The following is a 26647-nucleotide window of genomic DNA, read 5'->3' on the forward strand; positions in this document are numbered from 1 at the left end:
AAACATTTCATGCAGGGAAGCCACAGAACGCTTGACTTCTGATCTTTCTAAAACTTCTGATTGGGGCAAAGCAAACTTGGTATTGTTCAATGCCTCAAAAACTCAATTCCTCCATCTATCAACTCGACACAACCTTCCAGACAACTATCCCCTCTTTTTCAATGACATTCAACTGTCCCCTTCTTCTACACTGAACATCCTTGGTCTGTCCTTTACTTATAATCTGAACTGAAAACTTCACATCTCATCTCTAGCTAAAACAGCTTCTATGAAGTTAGGCATTCTGAGATGTCTCCGCCAGTTTTTCTCGCTCCCCTAGCTGCTAACTCTGTGCAAGGGCCTTATCCATCCATGTATGGAGTATGCTTCACATGTCTGGGGGGGGGGGGGGGTTCCACTCATACTGCTCTTCTAGACAGGGTGGAATCAAAAACTTTTCATCTCATCAACTCCTCTCCTCTAACTGACCATCTTCAGCCTTTCTCTCACCACTGCAATGTTGCATCTCTAGCTGTCTTCTACCACTATTTTCATTCTAACTGCTCTTCTGGTCTTGCTAACTTCATGCCTCCCCTCCTCCCGTGGCTTCGCTGCACAAGACTTTCTTCTTTCTCTCACCCCTATTCTGTCCACCTCTCTAATGCAAGAGTTATTCTCAATCATTCATCCCTTTCTCTGGTAAACTCTGGAACTCCCTGCCTACTTCTGTATTTCCACCTTCCTATGATTTGAATTCCTTCAAGAGGGAGGTTTCAAGAAACTTATCCTTCAGTTTTTTTACTACTGCTTTGGACCCTTTTATGGGACTGGCATTTCAGTGAGCATTTTTTTTTTATTGGATTTTTGTTGCCCTTGGCCAGAGTCCCTCCTACAAAAAAAAAAAAAAAAAAAAAAAAAAAAAAAAAAAAAAAAAAAAAAAAAAAAGCCATCAAGCTTATATGTGGCAGTCCCTGTATCTCTTTTAAATCCTAACTTGCCTTTGTTACTTACCAATTGATGGCTGAAGGTTTCTTGTCCACACAATAGTTTCCACTCATGCTCAACACCTCCATCTCAGGGAAAAATTTCTTGAGGGCCTTCAATCCTGCCTCAGTCCCCTAAGAAGAAAATATTTTTAAATCTACAAATATATTACAGAAATCTTATCCTTCTCAACAATAAGTCTTATGAATGGCTAGAATGTTAAAGCAGCAACACACTGCAACCTTTCTGAAGACACGGCCATACTTTTAGCAAAATTGAGAGACATCAATCAAATCATTATACTGCAAGAATAAACAAAGTACAGGTAGTCTTTCATATGAAGATCTTGGGACCAGACACTTCTCAGATTTTAAAGAGGGCTAAGAGTGTGAATTATGTATTTACCTAGTTTTCGTTTACAGGAAGAGGTGTCTAAGCTCATGCTGTCCCCTCTTTTCATGATTATTTTTCCTCAAAATCATGTACTACTTCTTTTTGCAGTTCATTCTAGATTCCTGCAGTCCTTTGTGGGAAAATGTTCTTCTTAATATTCCTTCTGCACACATCCTTCTTCACCTTCTTCTCATGCCCTCTTGTGCTTCTAAAGTCTCTCACAACCAAATCATTCCATTTCAATTTTTCATAGCCTAACAAAATCTGATATAAGGCAATCAGGTTGCCTGTCTCTCTTTTCTCTTCCATGGTGGGCAGGTTTAGTTTCTTTAGTCTCTCTTCATATGATAAGTCTGATAAGGTCAGAGGCAACTTCGTCAATGCTCATTGTATTCTATTTTTTTTTTACATCCCTTTCTGTGCTGGGAGACCATATCACTGCCACATACTCCAAACGAGGTCTTATCATTGTCACAATTAAATTCCTAATTATCTCTTCATTCAGATAGTTGAACACTGCTCTTATGTTTCTCACCAGACTATTTTTTCCCCCGTCTTCCTTCTTATATGTACCTCTGGGGACAGCTTATCAGTGACAGTAATTCCAAGATTCACTCTTCAGTCTTCACTTTTATTTCCTCATTACCCAAATTATAACTGAAGACTGGCTTAACACAACTTTGACCAAACTTCAACACTCCACAATTTTTTACATTAAACATCATTTTCCAAGTGCCACTCCAATCCCAATTCACATTCAGATCTTCCTGCAGGACTTCACAATCCTCTATCCTCTCCACTTTCCTCATCAATTCTGCATCATCAGCAAATTGACTCATGTAGCTATTCACCCATTCCATCATATCATTCACATAGATAGCAAACATAACTGGTGCTAATATTGACCCTTACAGAACACCACTTATTACCTCTCTCCATGATGACTTTCTATCTTTGACCACTGTTCTCATTCCCCTTCCTTTCAGAAAGTCATTGATCCAATGTAGGAGCACACCTCTCAGCCTGCCAAACATTTCCAATTTCCACAGCAGTCTCCTGTGGGGCACCTTGTCGAACGCTTTCTTTAAGTCCAAATAAAAACAATCTGCCCATCCCTCTTTTTTGTACTATATCTATGACTCTGGAGTAGAAGCACATTAAATTCATCATACATGATCTTTTTTTTCTCAATCCCAATTGACTATCTGTTAACATCTCTCTTTTCCAGATATTCACTCAATCTTTGCCTCACTATTGTTTTGCACATTTTTGCCACTACACTAGTTAATGACACCGGTCTATAATCAAATGGTTCTTCTTTGCTTCCATTTTTATATATGGGGACTATATCTGCCTTTTTCCAATCTTTGGGCATCCCTCCTTCCCTTAAGGAAGTTATGATGAGTTTGTATATCTTGTGTACAAGATAATCTCTGCATTCCTTCAGCACCCAATCAGATACTCCATTAGGTCCCTGCGGCTTCCTCACATCCAAGTCTTCCATCATTATTCTTACCTCATCCACTGTTACCTCAATCTCACTCAATCCTTCTACTCTCACATCTGCCATCACCAGTTTATCAAATGTTCCCTCTTCACTGAAGACACTTTGAAACTAGTCATTCAAAACCCCGGCAATTTCTGCATCTTCCTCAACATGCGCACCATTTATTTTCAGTTTGTTTAACCCCTTCTTATTCTTTCTTTACCATTCACATATCTATAGAATATCCTTGGTTCATCCCTATATCCATCCACAATATCTTTTTCATAATTTTTTACTTTCTCTCTCCTTATCTGAGTATTCATTTCTCTCCCTTTTATATTTTTCTCATGCCTCACTTGTTTTCTTTTCTTCCATTTGATACAGGCCAGATCTCTCTTCCTTCTTGCTTCCTCACATTGTTTATTAAACCACTCCTGCTTCTTAGCCTCGTTTCCTTATCTTCGGGACAAATCTCATTACACCCTCACTGTATATGTTCGTAAACTCTCCCCATTTATCTTCTATTCCAATCACTTCATCAAATTAATTCCAGTCCACTTGCTCAAAATGACTCCTCGATTTTCCAAAGTCTGTTCTTCCATAGTTGAATCTTCCCATTCTGTGGTTCTCATTCTTTCATATCTTTCCTCCTGTTCTCAATGTATACTCCACCACCACATGATAACTTTTACCTATTGGACATTTATAGTCTATATCCTCGATGACTTCAGGTTCCTTCATAAATATTAAATTCAGCCTTGAGGGTTCCTTCATAAATATTAAATCCAGCCTTGAGGGTCCATCTTCTCCCCTGAACCTCATATTCTCTTCCACCCATTGTGTCACTGAATTCTCTACTGCCATCCTTAACAACTCTCTTTCCCAAAATTCATCACTGCCATCCGACCACTCTTCTCACCTTACCTCCTTGCAGTTGAAATCTCCCAAAATCATTAGATTGTCTCTGCTTGCCATCATGTCTTCCACACATCTTTGTATATCCTCTAATTTAGCCCTGTATTCCACAACTCCCCCCAGGAGTTTGTTTTAGGAGAAACATATACCACTGCAAAGCCTCTTTTTCCATTTACTCTACACACCAACTCAACTTTAATTGCTTCAGCCAGTTCATAATCACAATTGGTCACATGGCCCAATAAATCCTTTCTCACCAAAATCATTATTCCACCTCTTTGTTTTTCACTTCTGTTTCTCAGCCATACACCCAAATTATTCACTTCAATGTTGTAACTTAGCTTCATTTCAGTAATTCCCATCACATCCAAAGCATACTCTCTTAAGTAGTCATTTAGTTGCACCTGTGCTGAAAGTAACCCAATCATATTAATATAAATAATCTTCAATTTCTCACTCCACTCTCTTTTTTTTTCAATCATCCACTTTATCAACCTCATGTCCCCGACTTTCCAGAACTTTGTCTTTTCCTCCTCCATTCTAGCTTTGCTTTTTCATTAGCCTGCTTTCACAATTTGCTCATTTTTGCTTTCTCCTCCTCATTCATATCACTCCATATCCAGATGTTTTTATTGTCCTCCTTTCTTCCTAATCTACATGCTCCACTGTATTTACCTAGTTGTGGTTTATGGGAGGGAAGTAATCTCATAGTATCCTGTCTCTATATCCATCCAGTTTGGTCTTAAAAGCATGGACAGTTTTGGCATTCATGTCTTCACTGAGCTCATTCCATTTGTTCAAACTTCTGTGACGAAAACTATACTTCTTGATGTCTCTTCTACAGTTAACTTTCTACAACTTCTTACTGTTTCTCCTTGTACCCTTTGTGTCTAAATTCATAAAACATTCTTTCTCCACATTTTCTATACCATTTAGCATTCTATACATGTTTATTAAATCTCCTCTCTCTCTCCTATTTTCAAGGGTAGGAATCTCCAACATTCTTAACCTCTCTTCATACATCGAATTTCTCAACTCCGGAAACATCTTAGTGACTGCTCTTTGTGCTATTTCCAATTTTATAATATTCCTCCTTGTATGAGGAGACCACGCCACTGCCACATTCCAATCTTGGTCTTATCATGGAAATAACTTTTTATCATTCTTTCATCCAAATATGAGAATCCCATTCATACTCTTTTTTAACAAATTCATAATCTCTTCAATAATCTCAACAATGTGTCTGTCCGGAGTCAAATTTTCAGTACTGTGTGTGTGTGTGTGTGTGTGTGTGTGTGTGTGTGTGTGTGTGTGTGTGTGTGTGTGTGTGTGTGTGTGTGTGTGTGTGGTGTTTTGTTTGAGCTGGCTTGGTATATATACAGATAGACTAATAGATAGAAAAGTAGAATTTTAACATTATTTCTGGTAGAGGTAAAGACACATGGAAATAATTAACCATAACTTATAAAGGAAGGCAACAAAACTCTCACCATTAAATTATTTTAGTTAAATCAACTGAATAAAGAAGATGTGAATGTACTGGGTTGATTCAAACCACCATGATCATCACTTCCTCACAGCCACACACTACACCTAGCAGCCAGTATCTGCCACTCACTCTTCTTATACTGCAGTAATTCTCCACCACTTACCTCTCCTCAGGTTACACATTCATTATCCCAATAATCTCTTTCTGTCACCTGTAGTATTATAATCCCTTTCCTCCACCAGTCTGATCATTTGTTTCTTCACCTGCTCCTCTAAAGGTCTGTCAATAGTTTATATTAGACAGGTGGCTCAATCCTCACCTTTGAGACCATGTTCATGCCCATTGCATCCCCTGTGTGGGCCACAAAGCGCATGTACAACAGGCGGCCGGCAATGCCCACGTGAAGGTCCTGCAGGCGGGCATAGCGGCTGGTGGAGTCAAATCCTTCCTTGATGATAGCAAAGTTCTCCCGCTTCCTGAGCCACATGTACACCTCCCTGTGTGGACAATATAGGTTAAGTGTGGGGTTCAGGCCTCACTGTCTGCTTAAAAAAAAAACAAGAAAATAAGGGAAGCTGCAAGAAGCCATCAGGCATACATATGGCAGCCCCTGTTAAGCTGCATCAGTTTGTTCATTACTTTTTTATACCAATCATTAAAGAGTGAGTGAAAGGAAATAGGTATATAAAAAATAACTGCACTGTGCAGTTAAAAGTGACAAGCAATGTTTCAATAACCCCTTGTGTCACTAAGAATCCATTGCTAGGAATGCTGCATATGAAACCTTTAAGAAAATAACAGACTGTGGTATTCAGTAAACATTGGTCACAGAAAATGTATTGTTTTGGTCAAGAAATGTTTAACTTTAGGACACAATGGGGGAACTGATCCCAACATTGGCCTTAGTCTGCATGTTCAAATACATCATTTTGGCCAATAATAATAACCTGCCCATTGCAAGTGACAAATTTACGGTATCTTGCATACCCACGCTCAGTGCCACTGCCACAACTTTACAAGACAACTTTAAAAAATTCTAGACTATTTATTTGTTAACTGAATTTGACTAAAAACACACTGGGTGTACTCCAAACCTCATTCTAGCTTGTTGATGTGTAGGTAGCCACACAACAAGATGTCCTTGGAAATGCACTGACTCACGATTTCAGAGCAATGAGTGTAATGTAAGATTGTGCCTGGAGCCCTGCCTCAGAGAATACCATACACTTCTTCACTTCTAAAGTGATTCAGTATTGCTGTATTTATGAATAAAACAATGAAAAAAGTGCCACCACAAACTCAATCACATGCAAATTGCAATAGTCTACTAACCATGCAATGTGAATAGTGTAATGCCAACCCTCATTCCCTCACATACAAATACCCTACCAATAGTATGTACATTGGCATCGTGGTGATTTACCATTACTGAGGTGACCTTAAACCATTCATAAATATTGGTAGTGGCCACAAATAACTAGCACCACAAACACCACTGACATCCGTATTCATCACCTTATATGCACCCACGCCAAGCAACTCATAATGTTCATTAATAATATTCAATTTTTTTGTTTTGATTACAACAGTTGACTTCGTATATGACCAACTCGTCACTTGGGTGAGTAAATACTTATAATCTTTTGTGACTTTACTGTTATTTTTGCTAATGGTTCACATTTTGTTATGCATTGTAGGATAAAAGGCACTCTTATATGCACCTTACAAGATGTATAAATGACAAATATTTTTTAATTTTTTGGGGTTCTTTGAGAATGAAGTCTTGCCTTGAAACTGCATTTTTCTTCTGGTTTGTTATTTTGGCACACCAGTGCATGTGGTTTAGTAGTGACATCTGGAAACATGTCTCACTAAACTATATCCAATATTATTAATAGCAAATATATATATAAGCAATAATCAACACATCCAATTTTGTACACAGCAATGTAAATATCAGTAGACCTTTCTTTATACATATTTTGTGGCAGTTAGCCAGTATCTCTCTTAAAAATAAATAAATAAATACAAAAATAAGTAGCAATGAAGCATGAAGCATGGAAGGGCAATTCTTACGTGGCCTGGGTGGCGGAGGGCAGCCTGACGCTGGGCGCTCGGGTCATGCCGTCCCGGATGATCTGACTCTTGACGCCATTGACTAGTGCCCGGCAGCCTCTGTTGGTGGAGGCAACCAGGCAGCCCTCAGTGGTGGCCAGTGGCACCATGTACTTCTTACCGTTCACCAGCAGGGGACCGGCCACACCCACTGGCACTGGCATGTAGCCCACCACATTCTCACAACACACGCCCACCACCTGAGGACAGAGTACACAGTGACTGAGGTCCTTTAGTACTAAAAAATGTCTTGATTTTATTTTGATTTTTTAAGTTGATTTTAATCTGGCAAGTAATGTCCTTCCAAGAAGAGGAGTGTGCTAGCCTTACCAGTTAGGTAATTGTGGCCCCTTGTGGAGAGAACAATATGACCATGGGTAATGCTTTAGAGGGAGCTAGGATAGTGATGAAAGTAGCCTCAATTAACAATGAAACAAGTGCAGCTGGTAAAAAGAGAAAGGCAATAGTGCTGTAAAGGGAAGGACAGTTGCAGCAGCAGTGCAGGAGACACACAGGAAAGTTTCATGAATGTTTGACTGCATAAATAAAATGAGAAAGAGGTGTGAGAGAGAGCTTAGGAGGAGTGTTCTGGTATGTGTGGTGTGGTGAGAGAAACAAGGAAAAGCGGGATGTGCACTAATAATGTCCCCAGCAGCATGGAAGGGAACAGAGGCATATGGTGGCAAGGCTCTGACACAGTGAGGGCAGTGGGAAGAGTAGGGACAGTTAGATATATATGGATTGGTGTGTCATTCACCTTCATTCACCTATGGTCATCAGCTGGTCACCTAGCCAGTTGTTCCCCTATGAAAAGAGCTCAGAGCTCATACTGACCGAACTTTGGATAAGACTGAGACCACTCACACACCACACACTGGGACAGCGAGGTCACAAACCCTCAGGTTACATCCCATACTTACTTGCTGCTAGATGAACAGGGGCTACACATTAAGAGCTTGCCCATTTGCTTTTCTGTGCCCAGGACTCAAACCCAGGCCTTCTTGGTTGTGAGCCGAATGTGCTAACCAGCACACTACGTGGTGAGTGCGTGTGTGTGTGTGTGTGTGTGTGTGTGTGTGTGTGTGTGTGTGTGTGTGTGTGTGTGTGTGTGTGTGTGTGTGTGTGTGTATTGCAAGTGACAAGGGGAGAGCTGAGGACAGGACATTTTCCAATGATGTAAATGGGTGCTTGAGAAAAACTGTGAAAGGGAGAAGTCTGAGTTCTTATGCTTCTTGTTAAGTGTTTAGGAACTGTGCTAGATAATCATGGCAAGAAGGAGAAAGAAATAAAAGATGGTTGTGAAAGGATCACTTACAAGAGCTATCACAGGCAGAAACTTGTCTATAGAAGTAAAGAGAGGTTTAAAGAATAGTATTAAGTTCTTTTCCATGACTTTGTCTACAGTAAAGATAACACCACACCCTAACAGTTGTTGGTTAATCAGTGGTGTGCCTGTATTAATTTCCACTGCAATACAGAGTAAGTTGACAGTCATCACCTTAATTCTGCAGCAAAGTTTAAATAGAAGTGGAGTTTTGGACTCATAGACTAAAATATGAATTAGGGAAAGACTGCAGAAGGAATGACTTAACAAGTACATAGCCCATGACTAGCACTACCACACAATGCTTTTTCCATTGAGAGTAGTGTTTCTTAACCTGGGGTAGTGAGAGTAGTTTTAGTGGTGCTGGGAAAAAAGCTGCATATACTGTAGTATATGTCAGTATATCAGTACATATTTATCAGTGTTCCTTACAAGGGATAATTTTTGATCAGACAATTTTTTCAGTTGATAAACTTTAACTTCATTTTCAACTGTGCTGAGGTGGGTTCACACTTGGCAATATGCTACTGAATTGCCACCCTCTGCAAGTTGGCAATTCCTGGCAATAAATCCTCCCAGCTGGATATGTGACAGGCAGCTGGGAAAGGGCAGCTGGTTGGCAGGAAATTAATAAAAACAAACAGCAACTCAGCAAGATGTGTTCCTCCAGCGATGATGTCAAAGTGATAGCTGCATTTCTTTTGGTGTATCAGAAGATAAAATAAAAAAGGAAATGCCTGTAGACACATCCCTGGTTAGGTAGAAGAGGCGAAAGAAGTGTGTGCCACTCTCTTTTGCTTGAGCTGAGCGTGGAAGACCCAGACACCATGGGACAGTGGATATGCTTCAACAGGGAGCAGTACCATGCTCTTCAGTAGCTTTTGACTCCCCTTATCAAGAAGGAAGATACCCACATGAGGGATGCAGTGACACCTGAAGGCCTGACACATACACTGCGTTATATCTAGCAATAGGTAAGGAAGAGTGATCGGTAATTATTAAGAACTTGGCTCCTTCTGCAGCAGTTACTACTCAATTATATATATATATATATATATATATATATATATATATATATATATATATATATATATATATATATATATATATATATATATATATTGTGTCTTGGGTCCCAGAAATGACGCTGATCCCTCACTAGCTCCAGCATTAACATTTCTGCCTCTATACACCACATCTTCCATAACTCTTCCCAAGGACACAATGTATAAAGCAGTGGGCAGCTGGACAAGACCAACCTGCCGATCTTGTTGGAACAGATGGCAATTCCAGCTGCTAAGCACCAAAAGTCCAGCAGGTAAGCCAATGCACCTTGCGGCAGCAGGCAATCCAGCAGTGAATTGCCAAGTGTGAACCCACCTTTAAGAATATAAGATCATAAGAAAATAGGAGAAGCTGCAATAAGCCATCAGGCCTACATGTGACAGTCCTTTTATGAAACACTCCTACCTATTTCCACCTTATCATCCTCATCCATAAATTTTTCTAATCTTCTTTCAAAGCTCCTTCATGATTCAGCAGAAAAAAAAAAAACAACTGTAGTCAGTATAACCAGACGTTAGCCACAATTAAAAGGTGCTGTCTAGACTTCACTACAGAGACTGTTGAGATCTGAAAGATTAAGATACTTTGCCTTAAAATATGCACCACATCAGGTATTGATCCTCTGACATGACTTGTGGAGGACAAGGAAGAGAACTGAATTTGTTCTTGTCATGGAAGCTGAGGCAGCTGGTGCTGTGCAGTCACTCTTCCAGTTCATACTCATATAAAAATGTCATGACTGGAAACCATTAATATATACAAGATTTTCTTTTTTATGTATGATTCACTAATTAAAATTTTTAGCACTTGACAATAGGAAAAGAAGTCACTGTCTGTTATTTTCCTTTCTGGTCCTGGTGATAAGCTGCTTTTTTTTATCAATCCTTTGTAAATTTCTCTTCACATGTTCAGATAAAACATGTAGCTATTGCTGACTTTGTCCAGTGTTGTGTGCAATGATGTGCTTCACACTTTGTTGACATCTATTATTTGTTTTTGTTTTGATTTGAGCTAAGACAGTAGTGTGGATGGGTATGAATGTCAGAGATGTGTGCCTTGTCCTGGCTATGTCCCTTTTTTGGAGAAGACAGCCATGGTAGATGTATACATGTATATTTTGATTTGGGGGATGAGAGATGGTGGTCATCCTGGATCTTGGAGAGAGAGAGAGAGAGAGAGAGAGAGAGAGAGAGAGAGAGAGAGAGAGAGAGAGAGAGAGAGAGAGAGAGAGAGAGAGAGAGAGAGAGAGAGAGAGAGAGAGAGAGAGAGAGAGAGAGAGAGAGAGAGAGAGAGAGAGAGAGAGAGAGAGAGAGAGATTGGCTTTGAAAAATAAAGTGAAAACCTGCCATACTGCCTGTAACTTCATCTGGCACACTGGTTGTGGCATTCAGTAGCTGTGTGTCATGTGGATGCTCACCTTGGAGTAGTCATAGTGGCAGTAGGGTAGGGCATCCAGGGCAGAGAGGTGGGCTGTGTGGGGAGCCACCACGCGGCGTCGCACCCCCACCGCACGCAGGGGGTCTCCCAACACCTTCTCCAGCTGGTACCCAGGCAGTTGCTTCTTCTCCACCAGCAGGACCACCTCACTGTCACTCAGGGATTTGGCTCCAGCCTTGAGAAGTATAAATGAGGGAAGATTTTTATTTCAAGTAAATATGGATTCTTACCAATGAAGACAATGGCAGTGAAAATTGTGTCAACACAGGGAGATCTTGATGATACGAGCAGCTAGGTTCCATTTGAATTGCTTGTATAGTGAATTCTCATATAATGAAACACATAGCTAATGAGAAAAAAAGGTCAGGTTCTGTGATCCTTGTCTAAGCTAAAACCTACAATACCAAATTAAACAAATGTATATATGACAGAACTGTTGATAAAGCAACCTGAAAGAGAAAACAGCATACAAAGAACATGATTTCATATTAATTACCCATAAAATGTGCATAACACTCACCAATGCATAATTAATGCATCAGGGAGGGTAACTCACTTAGCCTTACTGCTAGGACTTGCACAAAAACTCATAACGCACTTATGAGGCATAGTTAGCACTTGAGAAGCAAAATAAGACATATCTTATACACCACATGGTCAGTCACACATACACCACACCAAAGACAGTGAATGAAAGAAGATGGCAGCACTAACACTGTAACACATCCAAGCACTGATTAGTCACATAAAGCACTGTACACTGTATTTTTGTTGTATTGTAAATATACTTGCAAGCAAAATGATGATGGTGTGGAAGTATAATAACGAGCATTAAGGCTATATGGGTGGGAGTCTGAGAGACACCGAGGGGGGATGAATGGCAGGTTGGGGACAGGGGAGGGGTGCACAGCTGTCTTCCAGCACTCACAAACTCATCTCTGCACATCTGAATCATTGTACATCATCATACAGCCCAGATGCATTAGTGGGAGGGTGCAGGGAGGTGTGTACTTTGTAATTTTATTCACCTGGAACTGAAGCTCACATCATCAGATTTTTGCACTCGAATAAAGAAAACAGTCCCTAATTTACACCATCTCGTATCATCAGTTTCTTGTATAATGGATGCTCGTATAACAGGACCTCCCTGTACATATTTCAGAACTTACTGTTGCAAAAGTTGCTTATTGTTAAATAAGTGGGTCTCATCATATCAGATTCTTAAGACAGACACACCTAACAATCTTATGTACCAAAAATATCACCTTCTCTAGCACAAATGCAGCTGGTTATTGTTAAATATGTGCATCTCAACATATTAGATTTCGAAGACAAGCAGAAATAATAATCTTTTGAACCAAACAAACAATACCATCGCCTCTAACAAAAATAGGTACTTAAAAGTGTTACTGAGATAAACCAGTGATGTGTCTTATGTACCAAAAAATACCATGTTCTCTATCACAAATAGGCACTTATAAGCTTTACTGAGATAAACCAGTGATGTGTTCCTCACCTCTGACTTCATCACTGCCACACACTCCTCCAGCGTGCGGGGAGGCTGGCTATCATCAACTGATAGAGCACCAGGCTCACTCACCACCTCCACAACTTGCTCTTCTGTCTGGCTGCCTCGGTCCTCTTTGTCAGTCTCCACTGCCACCTCTTCTCCTTGCCGGCTGAAGCTGACAGTGTGGCATCGAGTGCGTTGCCTCAGTCCAGATGCCATGCTCTTCCCTGCTATGATGTAAAAAGGAGTTTTTTTTTAAGTATACTTAAAGACTGTTTCTTTCTATCAAGGTCCAACAAAGCTAAGAGTATGAATGATGTGTGTGTGAGTGTGTAGTGCCTTGTCTGAGCCACTCCATGTGGGGACTGCCAACCTGGTATATAGATAGATTGAGACTTGGAGGTGTTCTGTTTTGTTTGTATATGAGTGAGTGATATTCTGTCTATGCCACCAATTGCTGGCCTGGTGTATGTATGTATGTGTATGTGTGTGTGTGTGTGCATATATATATATATATATATATATATATATATATATATATATATATATATATATATATATATATATATATATATATATATATATATATATATATGTGTGTGTGTCATTAAAGTTCCAGGACTGGTGCCACACAAGTTTTATTTCACATCCAGGCTACAAACTATAGGTTATCTCCTTCGAAGTAATCCCCCTGGCACCGCATGCACTTGTCCATCCTTCTCTGCCAGGCTTGCATGCACTGCTGGAAGGATTCTTGCGGGATGCTCCTCAGCTCCGTCGTCACGGCCTTTTTGATGTCGTCCGCATCATCAAAACGGGTCCCCTTCATGACCTCCTTGAGCTTGGGGAAGAGGAAGAAGTCGCACGGAGCGAGGTCAGGTGAGTAGGGCGGTTGCTCCAGCACGGCGATGTTCTTCTTGGCCAAGAACTCTCTGATGCTCAGGGCATTGTGAGCAGGCGCATTGTCGTGGTGAAGCAGCCACGAGTTGCCCTGCCACAACTCCCGCCTCTTCTCGCGCACTGCACGAAGCAGACGCCGCAGTACTTCTTTGTACACATGTTGGTTGACTGTCTGGCCCTGTGGCAAGAACTCGCAGTGGACGATGCCCCTCACATCGAAGAAAGCGATCAACATGACCTTGAAGCTGGACCTGGACTGCCTTGCTTTCTTCGGCCGTGGCGACGCCGGACTCTTCCATTGAAGGCTCTGGCGTTTGGTCTCCGGGTCGTACTCAAATACCCAGGACTCATCGCCGGTGATGACTCTCCTGAGCAAGTCTGGTTCAGTTTCCAGACGCTCGAGGATGTCCTGACACACCTGCATGCGTCGTCCCTTCTGGTCATCGTTCAGGAGTCTCGGCACCATCTTCGCACAGACTTTCCGCATGCCCAGATCTTCAGTGATAATCTTCCACACGCTGTTGTGGTTCATGCCAAGCTCATCTGCGATCTTTCGAACAGTCAACCGACGATCGTCACGCACCATCTGCTTGACACGCTCAACATTGGCCTCATTCCTGCTCGTTGAGGGTCTTCCACTCCTGGGGTCATCTTCCACGTCCTCCCGGCCCTCTTTGAACCTCTTGCACCACTCAAAAACACGTGAGCGTGACATTGTCTCATCCCCGTACACTTTTTGCAGCATACCCAGTGCTTCTGACGGCGTTTTCCCCAACTGCACCAAAAACTTCAAGTTTGTTCGCTGTTCAGCGCTCATTGTTAAACGACCTGCAACAGAGGACATGATTTTAAAAGCACGTAAGAAAAAGATTAGTGACTGTAGAGGGTTGGGAGCGCAGTTGTATACTCCAGAAGGATTACTTTGAAGGGGAAATATGGTGGTTTGTGGCTTGGGTTTGAAATTCATCTTTTAGGACACCAGTCCTGGAACTTTAATGACACACCTCGTATATATATATATATATATATATATATATATATATATATATATATATATATATATATATATATATATATATATATATATATATATATATATATATATATATATATATATGAACAGTGGAACCTCGGTTTTCGAACTTAATCAGTTCCTGAATGCTATTTGAAATTCAAAGTGTTCGAAAACTGAAAGTATTTTCCCCACAGGAATTAATATAAAATGGATTAATCCATTCCCACACACCAGTCTACCTGTCTTACCGGCTTATGACAGACACTCCCACAGCCAAGATGGCTGGTTCACAATATCTCCAGCTCACAAATTATTTATCAAAAAAGGATGTACTGAATGAACTTAGTGACACAGAATTCATCGGAAGATACTGTTCAGACTATGTAGGTATTCTCTTTGTCATTGATATAGTGACAGAAGCCTTCCAGAGGGACACAGAGAAGACCAGACCACTTACCACCAAAATGAAGGTGATCATAACACTTAGACATCTTGCTGCTGGGAAAAGCTAATGGAAAAATGCAGTTGTGCAGTAGTGGTCATTGAGAGAATTACTCCTGAGTGCCAAAAACTGTTTGTTTACATCAAAGCTCTTCAATGGGATCACATTTACTTTATTTCAAAGATTGAATTACTATCTTACACTCTGTCTCCTCCAAATACATAAAAAATGAAGTAAATATTTATAGAAACTATAAATTAGTAATAAATTGCAACTTTTGCTTTAGTAATAAATTGCAACTTTTGCTATGTCTTTTAATATTTGAAATCAAGTAATTTTCTTCTAGAACCAAATTATGGTATGGCAACCAAAGCAATAATGAATTCAAAATTTTTGTTCAAAAAACAATTTATTCAAAAGGGGAGGTGTTCAGTAACCAAGGTTCCACTGTACGCATGCACGCGTGCATGTGCGCACACACACACACACACACACACACACACACACACACACACACACACACACACACATATATATATATATATACGAGTATATATATATATATATATATATATATATATATATATATATATATATATATATATATATATATATATATATATATATATATATATATATATATATATATATGAGGCACCACATGAAATAGTGTGGTAACTGCCAATCTCAGGCGTTTAGAGCTATGACTATGTACTACTACTATTTTAACCCTTCCTCTTTCATCTAAACAAATTGCTTACCCCAAAACAACAGTGGAAATTGAGTAGAAAGTCTCAGGAAAAAAACTTTTCTTCAAGCGTCTGGAGTGATTAAGGCTGGCTTGATGTGCAAGTGCAGAGGAATGGTGGGAGGCAGTGGCATAGTTGCAATGTCCTGTTGATCTAAGGAATTTTCTTACAATAGTATATTTTATTTCTTATTTTTACTAGCTGGTTTGATGATATTTTTTATCATTTTATTTTAACTAATGACAATTTTTGACAAGTTTGTTCTGAGTGGTTGTGTTAGCTACATTACTTTAAAAAATTTGCATTATTTTCCAGTTCATGGTATCTCTGCTTGAGAGTGGATATACCAGTCCTCTATGCTCTGCCATTCAGTGTGTAGTGTGCTCACTGTTGACTATTTGCATTTTTGCCTGTGTCAGAATTGTTGCAAAACAATGTCATCTGACAGCAAATGATTTCATACATAATGAGGACAGTTTTGTCTTTGCATAAGTTTCATTATGGTTTTTAAATGATGCCTCCAGTCTTAAAAACAAAAATATTAGAGCTTGAAGTTACTAAAACTTTGATTATAATTTTTGACATTTTTAAAAACTTCTCCAGGCAGCACCTCATATATAGATAGAAAGATACTATGAGATATTTTCATGGAGTGTATGAAGTAAGATCTGTCTATATACCAAGCCAGCAATTCCACATGGGGGAGCCTAGACAAGGCACCCCACACACACACACACACACACACAAACACACACACACACACACACACACACACACACACACACACACACACAACAAAGAGCTGCAACCAAATTGGTACCAAGTTTGAGATATTTAACCTATGAAGAAAGATTAAGGAGACTGAAGCTTCCATCATTACAAGAGAGAAGAGAAAGAGGGGACCTGATTGCTATATACAGAGCTTTAAAGGGTAAGGATCAAGTTGACAAAGAAGACTTATTTGTGTGGGAGTCAAGAGATACAAGAGGACATGGAAGGAAATTGAGGAAAACAGCAAGTAGAAGAGATGTCAAGAAATATGGTTTCCCAAATAGAAGCATAGAAATATGGAACAACTTAGATGAAACAGTGGTACAAGCAACAAATATTCATGAATTTAAAGTTAAGCTGGATGCTTATATATATGGAGACAGGACAGCATGAGTACAGCTCTTTTTCTGTAAAACACAACTAGGTAAATACAACTAGATAAAACACACACACACACACACTGTCTTGACCTCACACGGGAAGGACGTGTGACCTTAGGCGCTCTCGAGCAGCCTCAGCCAGCATGTTGGCCTTCCCTGCCCCCTATTGATAGTGACCTCAGTTTTTTTTCTGTTTTCAACTTTTAGTTTTAGTTTTAGGCTCGCCCTGGTGGGATTGTTGTTTTTGTGAACACATTTAGCGAGTGCATGTCGATACATAAAGAAAATGTGTACTTCAGTGCAAACGTACGAACGCAACTACCTCCTGTGTCATAGGCGAGGATCAGGTTACCCGCCGCCCAACGTGATTAAGTGCCTTAAGACCTTGAAACTATTTCAGAACCACGGGTCGAGGGGAGGTAAAAATGTGCATCCCATCAAGGTAGTGACCTCCAGTGCCAGAGAAGACCGCAGGGTGGAGAAGAGGGAATACAAGCACATTGAAGTGTCGCATGTGTGGTATAGTCTTCCCTCCCTCCTCTTATTTAATGCGACATTTCTGGCCAACAAGACGGATGAGTTGATTGTGACGGTGAGTTCTGCTTGTGTGGACATTGTGGCGGTTACTGAGGCGTGGCAGATTGTTCCTGAGGTGTGCACGATGCAGGACTACCAGCTCTACCGTCACCTCAGGACAGGACGCAGGGGAGGGGGGGGGGAGTGGCCGTTTTCTGCCGCTCTGCCCTCAGCCCCTCACACCTCCCTGTCGACATTCCTGCTGGAGTAGAGGCTCTGTGGGTGAGAGTTACGCCCCCCTGCCACCCCAGCAACACAGTCTTCATCATCGTGTGCGTCGTGTACCACCTCCCATGAGCCACCACAGCACAGTTACTCACCACTCACATCATTGACACTGCTGATGCCCGGAGGGTGAGGTATCCTGCCGCCAAGCTAGTCATCTGTGAGGACTTTAACAGATTAGATATCAGCGATATCCTACACCAGCTACACCTCACCCAGGTCGTGGACTTCCCCACCCACCAGCAAGCCATCCTCAACCTTATACTGACAGACCTGGGCCAACAGTACTCGCCCCCCCAAGCCACTGCCTCCCATGGGACGGAGCACCCACCTCTCCATACTGTGGACACCCACACCCACCACCTCAACCCCTCGGTCAGCTGTCACCAGGACCCACCGCCCCATGCCCATACTCAGACATGAGGGTGTTCAGGCAGTGGGTGACACAACACCCGTGGACTGAGGTGCTGGATGTAGATGACGTCCATTCTAAATGGCTCAATTACGTCACCACCACCACAGAAGCCTTCCACCGCTACTTCCCAGCCAAGAGCGTCACAGTGCACCTGTCTGATGCCCCCTGGATGACGCCCCGCATTAAAAGACTCGTGTGTCAGCGGACCTGGGCGTTCCACTCCTGCCCGGTCCTATACAGGAAACTAAGAAACAGAGTGATCAGGGAGATCAAGGCTGCCAAGGCAAGCTAGACAAGATACACCATCTCAAGCTGGCCAACAACAGACAATGGTACACTAAGATCGAAGCTTTGTGTGGCCTACAAAAGCACACTTCATCTCTTCCTTGTATCTCACACCTTCCTGCTAATCTCGCGGCTCAGGAGATGAACGATCACTTTGCCGCTATCTGTCAGACCTTTCCTCCCCTCCACACCACACCGCTTCCTACCTATCTTCCTGCTCCCTCCCCTCCCCCCATTGTCCAGGCGATGGATGTTTTTAAGAGAATACTCAAATTCAAACTGAGATCCACCACACCCACTGACCTTCCTATAAAAATTTACAAGGAGTTTGCTGCAGAGCTAGCAACACTGCTATGCTCCATAATAAACGCCTCTCTCTACCAACACTCTTGCCCAGCGGACTGGAAGACATCTTACATCACCCCCATCCCCAAAACTTCCAGTCCATAGTCACTCAATGACCTCAGGCCAGTCTCTATCACCCCCATCCCTAGCCTTATTTGTGAAGATTTTGTGTATGACTGGGCCTACACCAAAATTTGTAATACAGTAAAATCCCTCTCATCCAGCATTCGTGTATCTGGCAACTTCAAGTATCTGGCACATTTTTCCCCGAGCCTTAAAATCAATAAAAAATCAATGTGTACTCATAAGATCAATTAAAATTCCCGTGCGAGGCATACTTTGTCCCCTCGCCACCAGAGCGCACCGCTTCGCGCCACCCGCGGCCCACTGCACTGTGTTTACTCAGTGACTCAATCCTGCGTGTGCACTGTTTATCGCCTGATGCCTTCATCATGCCTAAAGTTGTAGAAAAGAGGAAGCGTGTTGTGCTTACACTTAAGCAGGTGATCAGATCAGCTGATCTTTGTTATGGTAAGATGCGTGAGTGTAGGGTGGTGATTGTGGACATAATTTCACTTCTATTCAAGTATCCGGCAATATTCAAGTATCCGGCATGTCGGCGGTCCCATTGGTGCCGGATAAGAGGGATTTTACTGTACTGTGGATATCAGACAGTTTGGAAATATTAAAACCACCTCCATCTCCCATTACCTGACCAGCTTCCTTGAATTCATCCACAGCCACCTGGACAAGCGAAACACCTCTCTAGCTGTTGCTTTTGTGGACTTCAAAAAAGCCTTTGATCTGGTTGATCACACTGTTGTCATCAGCAAGGCAATAAGTCTGGGTCTCCCTCCTAACCTGGTAGTGTGGCTAGCCGACTTCCTCACAAGGAGGCGTCAGGCTGTTCACTATCAGGGCTCTGTCTCTAATTTCCAACAGCTGACATGTGGGGTCACCCAGGGGACCAAGATGGGTCCACTTTGCTTCCTCCTCCTCATTAATGACGCCCTTACTGACATCCCCCATTGCTGGAAGTATGCGGATGACTGCACCATGGGCGTCCCAGTTTCCAACAAGAACCTGGACTACTCGCCACTGCAAACAATTCTGGAGAGACTGCAGACATGGACAGAGGAGAGCAGGATGACCATCAACCACAGCAAAACTGTACCTCCTCTGTACCAGTGCCCCCTCCCCAACTCACAGTGGGCCCTCATCCCCTCCAGGTGGTCCGATGTGCTAAGCTTCTCGGAGTCACGGTGGACAACCAACTGACCTGAAAACAGCATGTCGCCAGCACCGTAAGATCAGCTACCTACAGGCTGTACATGCTGTGCAGACTCAAGTCGCTGGGGACACTGACAGATGAGTTAAGGGGGGTGTACCTCACCTTCATCCTCCCCAAACTCATGTATGCCTCCCCAGCGTGGTCCTCCTCCCTCACACACACTCAACAGCTACAGCTGGAGAATGTGCAGAAAAGGGCATGCAGGGTTATCCTTGGCCCTGCCTACACCACCTATGATGAAGCCCTGACCACTCTGAGTCTGTCCAGACTATCCACCAGGCACCGAGAGGCTCTGGAAAAGTTTGCAAGGGGATTGCTGCATCATCCACATCTCAGACACATGCTGCCACCTGACGCGCCTCACCCGGTTCGTGCCACCAGACACCAAAACAAGATAACGCCCCTAAAGGCGCCATGCACGGACCGATACAGACTCAGCGCGATTCCCACAATGGTGCGAGCCATCAATCAATAGTATTTCCCTTCTAGATTAGACTTAGCTTTAGGATAAAGTTTAAGTATTTCCCCACCCCCTCTGTACATTTTCAGTTTGTTAACTGCCTAAATAATAAACCGTTTATTATTATTATTATTTTATTATTACATAAAATGATGAGAAATATTAGAACAGCATTCCACTACATGGATAAAGATATGAGTAAAATAATTGCCACCATGATTAGACCAAAGATAGAATATGCTGAATCATTGTGGTATCCCCATAAGAAGAAACATGTGAAAAAAATTAGAAAGGGTACAAAGGATAGAAACAAAGATGGTTCCAGAACTGGAAGAATTAACATATGAAGACAGGTTAAAGGAAACGAATCTGTCAACACTGGAACAAAGAAGAGAAAGGGAAGCCTTAATACTAATTTATAAATTGTGGAACAGAGTGGAAGAAAAAGACAATGAGAAACTGCTGCTAAGAGAAGTAGGAAATACCAGACACACATGAGGACAAACTAGAAAACTAAGAAAAGGAAGATGCTTGAGCAACATAAAGAAATGGTTTTCGACAGAGAAATATAGAAGTTTGGAACAAGCTCAATGAGGAGGTAGTATCAACAATGAGTATGCACAACTTCAAGGAAAAACTGGACAAGTATAGACATGGCGATGGGACCACGTGAGTGTAGCTCAAGCCCTGTAAATTACAACTAGATAAACACAACTAAGAAAATACACACACAACCTGGTAGCATTGTGGTTTGTGAACCCAACTCGCAATCAGAAGGGCCTGGGTTCAAATCCTGTGTGCAGTGTGGCCCCTGTTCACCTAGCAGTAATTAGGTACCTGGTGTAAGTTCGGAGCTGTGACATGATGAAAAAAAAAAATACATATATATACGCACAGGATGGCCTGACCATCCCGAGCCTAGTCTACTAGGTTGACCAGCACCATCTGGCAGCCACAGTATCAAATTGTAAGATTCTTCCTTAGGGTTAAATGTATACTTAAGATAAAGTATGTATGTTAGTATATAAGTATGTAACATGTAGATTTTCAGCACTAAGGTTGAAAAATTAACATACCAAATATTATCATTATTATTATTATTATTATTATTATTATTATTATTATTATTATTATTATTATTATTATTATGTCATTCACATTCTTAGCCTTGTTAGCACCAGGTGGAAAAGGACCACACTACATGCAGTAAGCTAAATATTTGATATTTCTTTACCCCTCTCCCTCTCTGTCACTGACCTTTAGCTGAGCTGTTGGAGGGGCTGTCCTGTTGATGGTTGAGGCTGTCGTGAATCAGACTCTCCTCCAGCTGACCATGAGACTCAAACAGCACATACTTGATAATGAGGGCAGCCAGGATCACCATAAACACTACATGGTCCAGTCCAGCATTCAGTAGCCTGGGTAGGGAAGATATGTGTTAAGTTATTCTGCTCTCCTGAAATTAAATATATGCACCATATAAGAAGTCAAAAAAAAGGATGCACTTGAATATTCCTTTCTTTTACTCCTTTCAGATTCAATAAATTTCATAAAGGAGGAGTGAGGTGAAGAGAAAAAGTGTATGCAGTTAAGGAGAAAAGAAGGGAGAAAAAGAACATTAGTAAATGTAACAAATACATGCACTATATAAGAAGTAAGGAAGACACATTTGAACACTGCATTTTTCTTTTAAACTTTAAAAGATGGGATATTATGAGCTCCAAGTTCTTTCTGTAGGGGAACAGCAGACAACTGTAAGTGAATGACACACACACACACACACACACACACACACACACACACACACACACACACACACACACACACACACACACACATCCTACATCCACATCACATTACATCACACCACATACACACACACACACACACACACACACACACACACACACACACACACACAAATACCATACCACACTACACCACACACACACATGAGCACACACATGAGCACACCTTAAGGAAAAGCACATACTAAAGGTCCGCACTTTCTTATAAGCAAAGGTATTTGTGCAACAGCCTGCCTGCCACCCACTCATGAGGCATTATCAGATGGTGAGTGACAGAATACAGCAGCCACCCCACGGCAGTGCCAACACCCACCACACAAAGACTCATCAGATAAGGAACACTGGACTTGAGCTTTTGATGAATAGCAACCACAAAACAGAGAGAGAGAGAGAGAGAGAGAGAGAGAGAGAGAGAGAGAGAGAGAGAGAGAGAGAGAGAGAGAGAGAGAGAGAGAGAGAGAGAGAGAGAGAGAGAGAGAGAGAGAGAGAGAGAGAACAATTATAACTTCTGGTCATTATGTCCCTGTCTGAGCAATAAATAAATAAAATAAAGCAAATACAATCAAACAAGGCTCAAAACCCTTAAACCTGTAGTGAATCACAAAAACACACTTGTATCTACTGTGCTCCCTGATTGACCCAAACTGACCCACACAACACAAGACATATGTGCTGGTTGGCCATGTGAAAAGAGTGTAAAAAGAACTGCAAAAATGAAGAGTTTGGTAAAAGCATAACACTTGGAGACATCAAATATAGCATACAACTTCAACTCTCTCTTCAAGTTGGCAATCCTACTTTTTTTTCATGTAGGAGAGACACTGGAGAAACTGTGCCTAAGATGAATCTCTGTTCTGTACAGGATTTCTGCATCTAATGATACATCTCTGCTCTTATTGAGAAAAAGTTTTGTGGGTTAACATCACAGAAAACATAGCATATCTTTTTAGTTTTACTCTCTCATTTCAGCTTTATCAGAAGTCGCTGTGAGGCATTTTTACACACAGTTCAAATTCAGATTTGCCAAGTTCACTTAGATACACACAAGAGTACATGACACAGATCAAGTTTCAACAGAAATTTGATCTTGATAGAGAAATGTCCTTCCACTCATTGCAAGTTGCCCATCATCAACTTTATCAGTTCAAGTGATGAAACCTGTATCACATAAAACTGAGAGTTGTGCTACTATATGGTGTGACTTTTGTTGCTACTGGCTCTATGTCTTGTGATATAAACTTGTGGACAGTCCGGCTAGGCTGTTAAAATGCAAGAACATAACTTATTTAAAAGTCTGTTGTCCTGCATATTTTTAAGCAAAAACTATGGAACTGCATAAAAGAGAGAAACATCACCTCTGAATGTGTAACTTCACTATGCTTATTATTTCAAATGTTTGTTGCTTTGCACATTTCTAAGTACAAGTAAAACAGTATGGAATTGCACAACAGAGACTTGGGAAAGAGAACTTCATCTCTGAATAATGGACAAGAGAGGCTGGATCTGACTGCTTGCTATGGGAGGAAATACCTGGTACTGAAGGGGTTATGGATGGTATGATCTGAGAATCTCTTCATTTCTCTCCATTGTGGGGAACTCAAAGATAATCATACTTGCCACTTTTAATAATCTATCTCTTTTAATAATCTATCTATCCATATATCAAGCTGGCAATCCTACTTTTTTTCATGTAGGAGGGACACTGACCAAGAGCAATAAAAAAAAAAAAAAAAAAAAAAAAAAAAAAAAAAAAAAAAAAAGCCCACTGAGATGTTGGTCCCTGAATAGGGTCCAAAGTGGCAGTCAAAAATTTTAATATCTATATATATATACCTTTTAATAATCTATCTATCTATCTATATATCAAGCTGGCAATCCTACTTTTTTTTTCATGTAGGAGACACTGAAGAAAAAAAAAAAAAAAAAAAAAAAAAAAAAAAAAAAGCCCACTGAGATGTTGGTCCCATAAAAGGGTCCAAAGCAGCAGTCAAAAATTGAACGATAAGTATCTTGAAATCTCCCTCTTGAAGGAATTCAAGTCATAGGAAGGTGGAAATAGAGAAGCAGGCAGAAAGTTCCAGAGTTTACCAGAGAAAGGAATGAATGATTGAGAATACTGGTAAACTCTTGCATTAGAGAGGTGGACAGAATAGGGATGAAAGAAGAAAGTCTTGTACAGCAAGGCTGTGGGAGAAGGGGAGGCATGCAGTTAGCAAGATCAGAAGAGCAGTTAGCATGAAAATAGTGGAAGAAGACGGCAAGAGATGCAACATTACGGCGACAAGACATCACACACATCAGTCACTTAAAGACCCTTAAAGCCTTATAACTCTGATTAAATCTTGTAAATTGAGATAATGTGTGTAATGAGAGCAGCAAGAACCTTTGTTTTTTTGACAGACTGGTGAACTTGTAAATTAAATAATTAAATTTTTGAGATCATTCCTTGCCTTCATATAAAGGTGACTCTCAGTTCACAGAAATTTCTTTTACACAAATTCAGTTTAACACAACATACTATTTTAGTTTTTATATCTAAAATTAGGATTAATGAAAAAAGATAAACTGAAGGGATTAGTATTATTTACTTACCACATATAGAGATTTAAGGACAAAATAGTGCAATTTAACAGATATTTCACATCATACTGTAGAAGGAAGAAGGAGCAGGTGTTCTCTCTCTCTCTCTCTCTCTCTCTCTCTCTCTCTCTCTCTCTCTCTCTCTCTCTCTCTCTCTCTCTCTCCTTCCACTCTCTCTTCTTCTCTTTCCCCACTCTCTCCTCTCCCCTCACTCTTGCTCTCCTCTCCCCTCACTCTTGCTCTCCTCTTCCCCCCACTCTCTCTCCCTCTCTCTTCTCCCCCTTCATATAAGTAGTCAACCTATATACAAAGTATACCCTGAATTACTAATTTCCTGGCCAGAACTCATTGAGATTGAACTATACATGGAAAAATACTTCCTGAACCACAATCACTACCAGTCACAGGAATATGGTTTGATTCTCATTGGAATCACACAGCTCACCACATGACAATTAACAATGAACCAATGAAAGCAGTGACCTGCCTATACTTCATCAACTTCTGCAATATTCACAGCCTTACATTTAATTTTCAATCTGTAGAACATCACCTCTGCTCTACAAAACCTCATCATCTTTTCCTCATTGAAACACAGGTGTCTGAGGCAAATGACAGTAACCCCTTTTCTGTTCCCTCCTACTCTCTCTATCCTCATTTTCAATCCAAAGCTGGATGTTGCATTTACGAGTATGTGTGCAAGGACTTAACCTACTATCCTGTCCATGCTCTTGAATCTTCCCAATTTTCCATCATCTGGCTATGACTACAGAGTCACTCAAACTAAATTTATCTGTGGTGTATACCTCTCACCTAGTTCCTCTAACTAAAAAAAAATTCTTTGACTACTTAACTTCCAAAGTGGAGCACATCCTGACTCTCTTCCCTTTTACAGAGATCTCTATACTTAGAGACTTCCTTGTTCACCACCAGCTTTGGCTTTCTTCTCCCTTCACAGACCATCCTGGTGAATTAGCCTTTAACTTTACTATCCTCCATGACCTAGAGCAAGTGATGCAACACCCTACTTGTATTCCTGACCGTCTTGGAGATATGCCAAACATTCTTGATCTTTTTCTAACTTCTAATCCTTCTCCTTATGCTGTCACCCTATCTTCTCCATTGGGCTCCTCTGATCACAATCTCATATCTTCATCTTGTCCTACTGCTTCAACCCTTCCTCAGGATCCCTAATACAGAGTTGCCTCTGGCATTTTGCCTCTGCTAATTGGGGACCTGAAGAGGTATTATACTGAATTTTCATAGAATGACTACTGCTTTTGTCAGAGACCCGTCTCTGTTTGCTGAGCACATAACAGATGTGATAGTGTCTGGCATGGAAGTGTACATTCCTCACTCATTCTCTCAACCTAAATCTTCGAAACCTTGGTTTAACACAGCCAGTTCTCATGCTATACATGATAGAGAGGTGGCCCACAAAGGGTACTTGAGTCTTCCATCACCTGAATCTCATGCACTTTGTTTCTGCCTGGACTCATGCCAAATTTGTTCTCCAGCTAGCCAAAACTCCTTCAATAAGAGAGTGTCAAAATCTTTCCAGATTTAATTCCCCTCATGATTTCTGGTACCTATCCAAAAATAATTTCCAATAACTTTCCTTCTTCATCTTTCCCTTTGCTAAAAACTGTACCTTGGATGATTGTTCTTCCCTCTCCTCCATCCTCCAACTATTTCATGCTACCCATTA

The 26647-nt window shown here is 41.1% G+C and overlaps 1 protein-coding gene across 3 annotated transcripts in view; it reads right to left on the reverse strand.

Annotated features, from left to right (window-relative positions):
• LOC135110184 (3-hydroxy-3-methylglutaryl-coenzyme A reductase-like) overlaps positions 1-26647 on the reverse strand; it is a 154675-nt gene that overhangs the window by 24019 nt on the left and 104009 nt on the right. For 2 of the 3 annotated variants that reach the window (XM_064022209.1, XM_064022211.1), the window contains 6 exons: positions 21809-21969; positions 12704-12927; positions 11168-11362; positions 7323-7561; positions 5566-5743; positions 991-1097 (listed from right to left, as the gene is read on the reverse strand). In XM_064022209.1, coding sequence (XP_063878279.1) covers positions 991-1097; positions 5566-5743; positions 7323-7561; positions 11168-11362; positions 12704-12927; positions 21809-21969 — 1104 coding nt within the window. The remainder of the gene's footprint in view (positions 1-990; positions 1098-5565; positions 5744-7322; positions 7562-11167; positions 11363-12703; positions 12928-21808; positions 21970-26647) is intronic. The other variant, XM_064022210.1, reaches the window with a different exon arrangement.

The sequence above is a fragment of the Scylla paramamosain genome, chromosome 20, assembly GCF_035594125.1.
Source record: "Scylla paramamosain isolate STU-SP2022 chromosome 20, ASM3559412v1, whole genome shotgun sequence".
Lineage (NCBI taxonomy): Eukaryota > Metazoa > Arthropoda > Malacostraca > Decapoda > Portunidae > Scylla > Scylla paramamosain.